The sequence below is a fragment of the Lutjanus erythropterus genome, chromosome 13, assembly GCF_056507025.1.
Source record: "Lutjanus erythropterus isolate fLutEry1 chromosome 13, fLutEry1.hap2, whole genome shotgun sequence".
NCBI classification, from domain to species: domain Eukaryota; kingdom Metazoa; phylum Chordata; class Actinopteri; order Lutjaniformes; family Lutjanidae; genus Lutjanus; species Lutjanus erythropterus.
The window spans coordinates 29,832,889-29,842,815 of NC_139329.1; the positions used below are offsets into that span (position 1 = coordinate 29,832,889).

Below are 9,927 nucleotides of genomic sequence, written 5' to 3' on the forward strand. Positions count from 1 at the left end.
CTTTTGTCTTTACTTATTTAAACATTTATTTATTTATTTATCTACAAACAGCTTTATTAAAGTCTGCATTTGGATTTGACTTTAAACAATCATTACTTAACAACCTATTTCCTTTCCACAAACAACTTTATAGGTCTATCATATTCAAGTCCCAGGCTATTATTTAGATTTTATATTGTATATTATTTAAAATAATCACTAAGTGTAAAACACCCTCTTTTGCTATGTCTGCGTGTTGTGGGTATTGTCTAATGTCTGCACATATGTATATATTTCTCATGTAGTCTTTCACATAACCCAGCAGCAGTTTAAAACAAAAACAGGGACAAGGGACATACATGTTGGAGTCACCAACATATTTTCAATCTTGTAAAGGGTCATTGGCTTAGAAAAAATGAGAACTTCTGGTTTATGGTAACTGAGAGTGTTATCTAATACATTCTTGTATGTTGTCATCTTTATATAAAGAAAAGATTCATACTCTCATGCATATCTGGCATTTTTGCATTCATAGATAGCAACCAACATTTTTCTCATTCTATTTCAAAGAACAAACAAGTAGTGTTGTTTCTTCTGCAGGACTGAGTACCTGACTCCGCCCAGAAGGTGGCGCTAATGCACCACTGACAACCATGACACCCTGACAACTTCAACAAGACCCAGAAGATTTGTTGGACTTCACGTCACGCTCAGATTGTTTGCAAACTTTGCACTAAATAAAAGAGGACTTTATCCTTTAATGCAGCGCACTCGTCGGGCAAAGTCAGTGTTTTATTACGGCTTCCAGCTTACTCATTGATTCTCTGGTAGCTAACTGTTAGCTTTCTTCGTGCACAGTTTATATCAGAAACAGTCTGCACAGGAAGACACTGTTGTTAACAGGCGTCCATAAGTCCACACAGCTGCACAGAGAAATAATGAAGATGGGAACAGCACTAATTTATGACGAGGAGATGACCAAATACAAACTGCTCTGGGTTGAGTAAGTACATAATTGCAGTCATAAATTGTGGTGCGTAAAAGTAGCTGATCAACCAAGCATGAATGAGTATTGCTTATTAGAATAATTGCTATATCACGGATGGGTTCATTTTAACTAAAACATATCAGCTATTTTCATCTCCATGCTCATAGAATGATGTCTGTACTGCTAACATACACGTTACTGTAACGTCGTTATTATCTGTATCTTAGGGAAGTGTATCAGGGGTTAAATATTTGATCATTTAGTTTTAAAGTATTTTCCTTCAGATTGGTGATTCTTGTCCTTAAATTATTTATTTAACGTTATTCTCTGGAGTTAGGTATGTTTAAGTGGTAGGAACTGAAGATGCGGTTTGGTGTAGGTAGCCGGGTTGGTTAGTGAGGAGCAACCCGTTTTTGCGCCAACCACAGACCCGCGGAAAATCTCGCGAGAGTGATAATTTTAACAGTAACCACGATCTTTGCCTAACCATAAGTGTTTTGTATCATTAAACCTGCACAGATGTTAACTACAGCGCTGATAAATCATAAAACATAAGTTGTTTGTACAAGGTGCTAAATGAAGGAAGAACGTGTACAAATCTCGCGAGATTTACGAAAATCAAGGGATCCCTTCTAGATAGGACCTCTCATGCAGAGAGACATTTGGGGATGACTGAGTTAGTTTGATCACATTAACGTTATCTGGTTAACGCTTTAAGACTTAAACAACCAGAAAACTCTTTTTCATGTCTTTTTTCACATAGTTACTTTGCGCTGTTCATCACTTTTTATTTAGTCTTTGCCAACCATCTCTTGCTGCTTCAGCTTTTCTACTCAACAATAACATATTTGATATAATTTGAGATATTTAAGGCGATATTCTTCTGATTGTGTTTGTGCCAAATCAGACACAGAACAAGCAAAAAAAGACAAACAACAGTTCTGCTTTTATCAGTTCAATATGGTAAAGATTCTGCACATTGAATATTAAATGTGAGACTTTTTCAGCTTAAACTCAGTGAATTTTGAAAAGAAATTCTCATTCACTCATTTCATCTAGTTTCTCAGCTCTATGTGCACAAAAGTGAAAAAAACAAAATGACTAGGCTGCTAATCACAGCATTTTGAAAACCAAATGGTCAAACACAAAGTTGTACTCCAAATCATTTCAGCATCAAGCCTTTGTCAGGGAATCAAACAGATCAAATGGAGCAAAAGGCCCTTTTATATTGTCTTCCACTAATAGGCATCTTCCATTTGGAGTTGCTGTATGTAAGCATTGCCAGTGTTTATATTTACTTGCTCTTTAATTCATCATACCCTCTCACTTAATTTAAAGTGCCTTTTGTTCCACTTAATCTGTCTGACTCCCTACCAGTTAGATTAACCTGTCAGAGTTTGTCTTACTGTCTAACATGACCATGCCGTGACAATAAAGGCATTTTAATTGTTTTTAAAAAAGAATGCTTTTGATTTTTTTTTTTTTTTGTGATTTTTGAGTATACGTGTCCCTCTCCAAAGATCATCTCAAACAAGTGCATTCATTAGTTCATAATATACAAATCTTGAACTCAAAATTCAGCACATAATCTAACTGTATGGAGCTTTTTTTTTTTTCTCCAGTCCTGCGTGTAAGATCGAGGTACCCGAGCGTCTGACAGTGAGCTATGAAGCTCTGATCAGGAATGGTCTGGCTGATCGCTGTGTCTCCGTACCTGTCCGTGAGGCAACAGATGCAGACATTCTTCTGGTTCACAGGTCAGTCTTGATGTCCTCAAAGTGTTCCCACCGTGCTCTGTTAACTTTTCGACCTCTGCATGCATGAGCCTGAAATAAATATTAGAAGTCACTCAGCTGCGTCTACTTGGCTGCTCCCAACAGTGAGGAGTACTTGGAGGCAGTGAAGACAACACCCTATATGACTCTGGAGGACCTGAAGGAGTTCACCCTGCAATATGGTGACGTCTACTTCCACCCAGTCAGTCCTACACATAATATTATTATATTCGTATCTCGCCTTTGTTTATTCAGTGGTGTTAGAGGGACAGTGTCACTCCCGGCTAATTATTTCTCTTTCTTATTTACTGACCTAGAACATCTATCACTGTGCCAAGCTTGCTGCAGGGGCTGCACTGCAACTAGTGGACAGTGTTATGACGGGGAAGGTGAGGAATGGCATGGCTCTGGTCAGGTGAGGCTGTTAACCAGTCAGACACAGCAGTCCTGATGATGCCACATTGAGTGTGCACAAGTCTCTCTTTTGTGAGAAAGGTCGCTTTTGTTTGTGGTATTCAGCTTAAGTGCTGGAAGGTGTAGTCCACTGATAAGCTGATAGCCATGTAATTATGTCATCACAGCTCAGACTTTCTAGTAAGTGTTTGTGTCATGTAAAGTGAGAAAACTCCTGCACGCTGTCAGCACTGACTTAATCAAGAAAGCGAAGTTTTGGTCATGGACAGTTGTCAAGTATTCGCTCAAAATTGTTTTTTTGTTGTTTTTTTTTAATCAAGCAATCAATGTAGGAATCACATTACAACCACATGAGAGAGTCAGTATTTAAAATAATCTTTTAATGAAGACAAACATTGGAGCCACTTATTCAGGAAAGTTAAGAAAAATGTTGTGTTAAAAGGCACCAATATTACAAAAAGAGGCCAAAAAAAGTTCATTGGTCATGGTGAAAATTTGAGGGGAACAGTTTTAGAATTTTGACATAGAGCAGCTTTCTGAGATTTTTTTTTTTTCATTTTTATTATATTTTTTGTATCCTCACAAACTAAATGCCAAGCATTTTCTTGTAAGTTGTAAGACATTACTTTGTTCTCTGTATAGACTAAATCAGGGGTCCTAATAATCATTGATCACAGTAGGATCACTATGGATTACAGTCAATCAAAACAGCCAACCGTATTTCTTCTTTGTTATTCCAGCTTCCAAAAAGTGTGATAAAAGTTTAAATATTCTATTTCTCCTTTTGTTGCAGACCCCCAATAACCCACTCAAGGACCCCTGTTGATCCCCAGACTCCAGTTTGAAAACTGCTTGACTAATTGATTAGTAAATTATTAAAATTATGATGTGCATTATTTCTCTGTTGTTGTTGACAGACCTCCAGGACATCACAGTATGCACAGTGCTGCCAACGGATTCTGTGTGTTCAATAATGTGGCCATAGCAGCTCGATATGCAAAGCAAAAATACGGGGTTAAAAGGTAACGTGACTTTAGTTTTTTTTTTTGTTTGTTTATTCCTGCAACTATGAGAGAGGTGAATTCTCTAAAAGCTGCCGTATATTTACATCATTTTGTTCTTTCAGGGTGCTGATAGTTGACTGGGACATACATCATGGTCAAGGGGTGCAGTACTGTTTTGAAGATGATCCGAGGTGAGTCTTTTCTACTGGAAGGATCCTGAATTTTATATGTGAATGTTCTCTTCTGGCATATTAAACTCTGCATACTGTACTTCTTTTCCCCCAGCGTGCTCTACTTCTCATGGCACCGCTATGAGCATCAGAAATTCTGGCCTAACCTTAGAGAATCAGACTACGATAATGTCGGCAAAGAGAAAGGTGCAGGATTCAATATCAATGTGCCGTGGAACAAGGTGAGTAACCACAGGCTGATGTTTATGTTGCTTCACAGTGGAGCAAACAAGTAGCTTTATTACATTTTGAAACTGAAACCAGGAAATATTCATGTGTTTTTTGAGTTGATGTAAGTGCTATAAAGCAATAAATCCACTACTTAATATCAAATTTAATCTAACTAAATTTAACTACTCTTTAATTAACTAATCCTGATCACAAATTTGCTTTGATGATCTGGTGCATGTTTGTGTATTTATTACTGAGTTTCCATTCTCATATTTCAGGTGGGAATGATGAACAGCGACTATCTTTCAGTCTTCTGTCACGTCCTGCTGCCAGTCGCATATGAGGTTAGCCATTCTGGAAAATTCACATTTTTCTAACAGGAAATAAATAATGTGTTGGAGATTATTTACCCACGATTCTTTGTCACAGTTTTGCCCAGACTTGGTCCTGGTGTGTGCAGGCTTTGACTCAGCCATCGGTGACCCAGAGGTACTTAATATAAATCATCATAACGAAGCTTGAAATTTCAGTTACAGTAGTACTGCAGATTTTTGTGTGGATGCTTTATATGGAACACCTTTGCAGTCTATTGCAATTCAACTTTTCTGCCATAAATTCTACCTTTACAAAGTTTATAATGTTCAGTTTTCGGTGACATTATTTTAGAATTTGTAAATTAAATTATATATTTATTACAGGGTGCCTAAAGGTCCTTAAAATCTCTTAAATTTACTAATAAAAGGCCTTGAAATTTTATTTTCAGGGTGAAATGTGTGCCAGCCCAGACATCTTTGCCCACCTCACTCATCTGCTGATGAACCTCGCAGGAGGGAAACTGTGTGCTGTGCTGGAGGTCAGTCTGCACAACATACTGTGTATTTAACATCATCACAGATGTATGAAACAGTCTCAAAAACGTCTTCAAAGTCAACACCTGCCTTCCCAGAGACACCATCCGTTCTTTTGTTTTTTTTTTCTGCTGTTGAATTACTTGTACAACAGTGTTAAAACACAAGCATCTGATCTGTCAATACACATCTCCGTGTTACTTTTCCTAGTTCTAACCATCTGTGAAAGCTCTGCATATTTCTGCCATCATGTTAGAGGAACTTTGGGTTGTAAAAGATTTCACTGTGTGACTGTTTTCCAGGGAGGATACAACTTGACTTCCCTGCACCAGTCTGTGTGTCAAACAGTTCAAACTTTGCTTGGAGATCCTGCGCCTCGGCCCTCAGACCTCGATGGTCCCTGTGTAAGGTCTGTTTCACCGTCACTCGAATTCACGTGCCAGACCTTTATCTTGTATGCGTGTGTTTTATAATTGTAATGTATATATAAGTTTTCTCTTTTCAGTGCAGTTGAGTCCGTTCACGGTGTCCGATCAGCTCATAAGCCGTACTGGTCCTGCCTCAAACATGCAGGTATAATATGCACAGAATTTTTGAGCTGTTGATTAAAAGAAAACTGATTTACCATTGCATTCCTTTACCATGTTCAGACTCACTCAGATATCACATTCACAATTTGAAATGCATCCGTCTGCCAAATTGGGGAGGTCAAGATCCACTAGAATGCATTAAGAAATGCAGATTTCACTACAAAATGAACTGCAACTCGCTTAATTCTGAACCAGTTTTCATGAAATTTTATTTGTTAAAAAACACCAGAACTCGAACATGATAATGGTTACTTGGAATTAAATTCACTTACTGAGGGAAATCAAATCAGCTCTATACCAAATCATGAACCTTCTGAATGGACACAACTTCCACTGGAACAAGCAGGTTTGATTTGGAATAGAATTGGTTTAGTTATTAAAACAATAAAAACTCACAAAAGGTGAAATTCTAAATAATTCAAACTTGATGTTGCCTATTTATGAGAGCCTGCTGGTGGAAGTTTCGTCTATTCAGCAGGTTAATGTTTTGGTATAGAGCTGATTAGATTGTCTTCAGTTACGGAAATTAATTCCAACAAGTAACCAAGTTCTCACGTTTATTACAAAATAGATCTAATGAAAATCAGTTCAGAATTAAGTGAGTTACGGTTGATTTTGTAGGTCGGACTTCGCGATCACTCCTGTTTATTTTGTTCCATTACGTTTATAGTCATTGCTTCAAAAAGTCTTTCATTACTGCTTTTTTCAGCCGACCTACCCAACTCTGATGTCAGCACAAAGCGTGTTAAATTAGAAGAAGTAGAAGAAGAAGAAGAAAAACCATTGGAGCAGGAAGAAGAGAAGAAAAGTGCAGAGGAAAAGGTGTGGCCGGAGCCTCCGATACGTGTCGCTCCTCCTGTTCGCACTGCTGTCGTTCTCCCTGATGGCGTAGCTTGTCCAGACGGGTGTAGAAACTTCACCTCATCAGAGGATCCCGACTCAGCCATAGTCAGAAAACTCAGGTATACAACTGTATTAGTCACAGTAATGGACTTCATTTTTTATTATTGACTCAGAAAGAGTTTATCAGAGGAGGATTAGTAATTAAATAATAGTTATAACCATGATTTTAGCTTCTACGTTATACAAAAATGTGTTGTTTTTTTCACAATAAGGGAGAATTTCCTCAAAGATGCAGATGACAGCGATACTCTCACAGCCCTCTCCAGTCTCATTTCCCTCGTAGAGAAAATGGAGAAGAATGAGGTACAGTCATGGTTTTATTTATGTCTTTTCCGACTGCTTTGATGTAATTTTCTTATAAATACAGTTTTTGGTTTTGCTGACCTGCCTGCATGAGCTGCACACTGATGTCATTATACTTAATTACTGCCTCTCAGATCTGCAGTGGCTTGGCTCTGGTCCGTGACGTCTCCATGGCGATGATGTGTGTTGTCCAGCATGCTCTCAGTAAACGGTACAGCAATGTGGATCTAACCCTAATGTACAGCCACTGTATGTTTTGATATTACTGAGATAGAAAAGTGACAGCTGGCTTTTTAAAAAAAGGTTCTTACATGGGAACGTCCACCATTGAAAGAACAGTTTGTTTGTTTTTTATTTTGAGAAATACACTTAACTTGGTTTCTTGCCATGAGTTGAATAAAAAGGCTGATACCACTCTCACGTCTGTACACAAAGGTGATGTAGCCTAGTCTACATACCAACACCCCTTATGCTAACCTAAGGTAACAGTGTCCTGGCTGTAACTTCATATTTAGCAAACAGACATCAGAGTAATATTGATCTTATTTAACTCTTGACAAGTAACAGAGTATTTGCCAAAATGTTGAACTAACCATTTCTAGTCTTTGTGCTAAGCTAAGCTAATTAACTGCTGGCTGCAGCTTCATATTTGACATACAGTCATGAAATCTGCATCGATCTTCTCATCAAACTCGCAGCAAGAAATAAAATTAGTGTATTTATCCAAATATAGAACCCGAATATGTACTGTTTTTGTTTGTGAGTTTGTTGTCTGTTGAATGGAGGAGAAATGTTTACAGCGTCCATAAATAAAAGTATACAGTATATCTGTGTCAGACTGTTCAGAGGTAAATGTTTTCTCTCAAGCTGACTTTACAGAGTATGAATTTACATGTTTATTAAAAGCTATTTTTAGTGTATTATATAATCTGATTTGATGTCGTTTGTTCCTCATGCAGGGTTTTGGTTGTGTGTGTTGGGGACATGATGGGCCCATGTCCCGGCACAGAGGATGGGTGATTATCATTTGTACTCACTGTATTACACTTTGTAATAGAACTTGTCCCCCTTTTGAGCCAATGAACAGAAACATTTGTATGCAACAGAGTGAACAACATGCTGACAGAAGTCTTTCCGTCTGTAGGAAAACACTCCTGGTGCATTTCTGCAACAAGGAATCTGAAGAACAGAAATGCAAATATTACATTCCTGTGTGTCTGAAGAAGGTACTGTGTATTACTATCACGGTTAATTTGTCATGTGTTTTTTTTAAATGGTCTTTTTTTTGTTGTTTTTTAATATTTGTGTTTAAATATTCTATCTTTGACTTTTTATCATACTGTGGGTTTCTGGTATCATTGCATCCCTACAAGATATAGTGGCCAAAAGGTGATGACTAATAAATAAGAAATGCATGAAATTTTAAATACTTCTGATATAGACATATTATAATTTTAGTTATATTTAGGTTTTTTGCGCACTAAAACAAAATTTATCCATTTGGTTTAATGTAATGAACACAAATTGGACTTTTTACAGTATCTCAATAAATATTGCATCACATTGTTATTGAGATAATACTGTCTACATGCACAGGATGTGTGTGTTTTGTTAAATCACAAATGGAAGTGCATCCCAAGTGTGTGTGTTTGTCCCCCCTCAGGGCTGCAGTGACGTTTCTGGGTTCATGCAGGCCGTGTTGAGCCTCCTTCTGCCTCTGGGATACGAGTTTGATCCCAGTCTGGTTCTGCTGGTTCGGGGGCCAGATTGTGGACTGTGTGACAGTGTGTGGCAACAGTTGACAGGCCTGCTGCAGGGCCTGGCACGGGGACACACACTGGCACTCATACAGGTAAGAAGACAGAGTCTGGTTTCACCAAAGTACAGTAAACAACATCTCATTGCTTAAGTCTTAGGCTTTATTTTTGCAGAGGCTTAAATGGCAGCATGTTCTACTTTAGCGGTCAGTAATTTTGTCTTTTCAGGAAGGAGACAAGGCGAGTGTTGCCCCCACAGCCTCCTCTCTCCTTGGGGGTGCTGCGCCCTCTCTGGGGCAGCTTCGTGCTTCTCAAACAGAGGATGTGGAGGCGCTGGAGAGGCTGAGACAGAGACTGCAAGCAGACTGGAAGCTACTGCAGAATACAGGTGAATTCACAACAGCAGCATCACATGATAACATTAAATCTGACATTAGCAGAGCTTAAACTGACCTTTACTGTATTAATTAGAATTTCTGTTTCCTACAAACAGTGCCAGAAACTGGAAGAGGTGATGAGAACTGAAGCTGATCCTGCTCCTTTTTGTAAAAAAAAAAAAATCATAAAACATGATAAAGTTTTACATTTTTGACAAATAAAATTAACTGTTTTTCTAAAATGCGTAATCAGAATTAATTAAAATATTGTGAGCCTGTTGGATTGATTCACACTGATTTTGATACATAGATTGACACACGACTGCAACATCGTAAAAGAATCGTTTACATCAGTAAATGCAGACGTTACAGGTGTTATGAATTATGATGAGATGAGAAACACAAATGGTGATTTTTTTTTTTTCCATTGATCACTCCAGCTCTTATTTCTGTGTGAACTGATTTCAGATATTTGTCGTCAAAACATAATATTTTCTCATTCGTTTGTTTTTATGTTATGATGATGATGTCTGTGATTTTGGAATAGTAAATAATAATGTAGGCCCCTCAATTAAGGGTCAGTCAGTC

General features: G+C 37.9%; 1 protein-coding gene across 1 annotated transcript; it reads left to right on the forward strand.

Moving 5' to 3' along the window:
- Nucleotides 1-684: 684 nt before the first annotated feature.
- On the forward strand, nt 685-9,580 carry hdac10 (histone deacetylase 10). Its single transcript, XM_084734745.1, has 20 exons — nt 685-982; nt 2,590-2,724; nt 2,848-2,944; nt 3,060-3,157; nt 4,074-4,178; nt 4,283-4,351; nt 4,446-4,572; nt 4,840-4,905; nt 4,991-5,050; nt 5,325-5,414; nt 5,712-5,818; nt 5,915-5,982; nt 6,709-6,961; nt 7,115-7,205; nt 7,340-7,416; nt 8,165-8,221; nt 8,350-8,431; nt 8,869-9,057; nt 9,191-9,350; nt 9,456-9,580. The coding sequence occupies exons 1-20, from the start codon at nt 918-920 to the stop codon at nt 9,485-9,487; spliced, it is 2,028 nt and encodes a 675-aa protein (XP_084590871.1). The 5' UTR covers nt 685-917; the 3' UTR covers nt 9,488-9,580.
- Nucleotides 9,581-9,927: the final 347 nt, after the last annotated feature.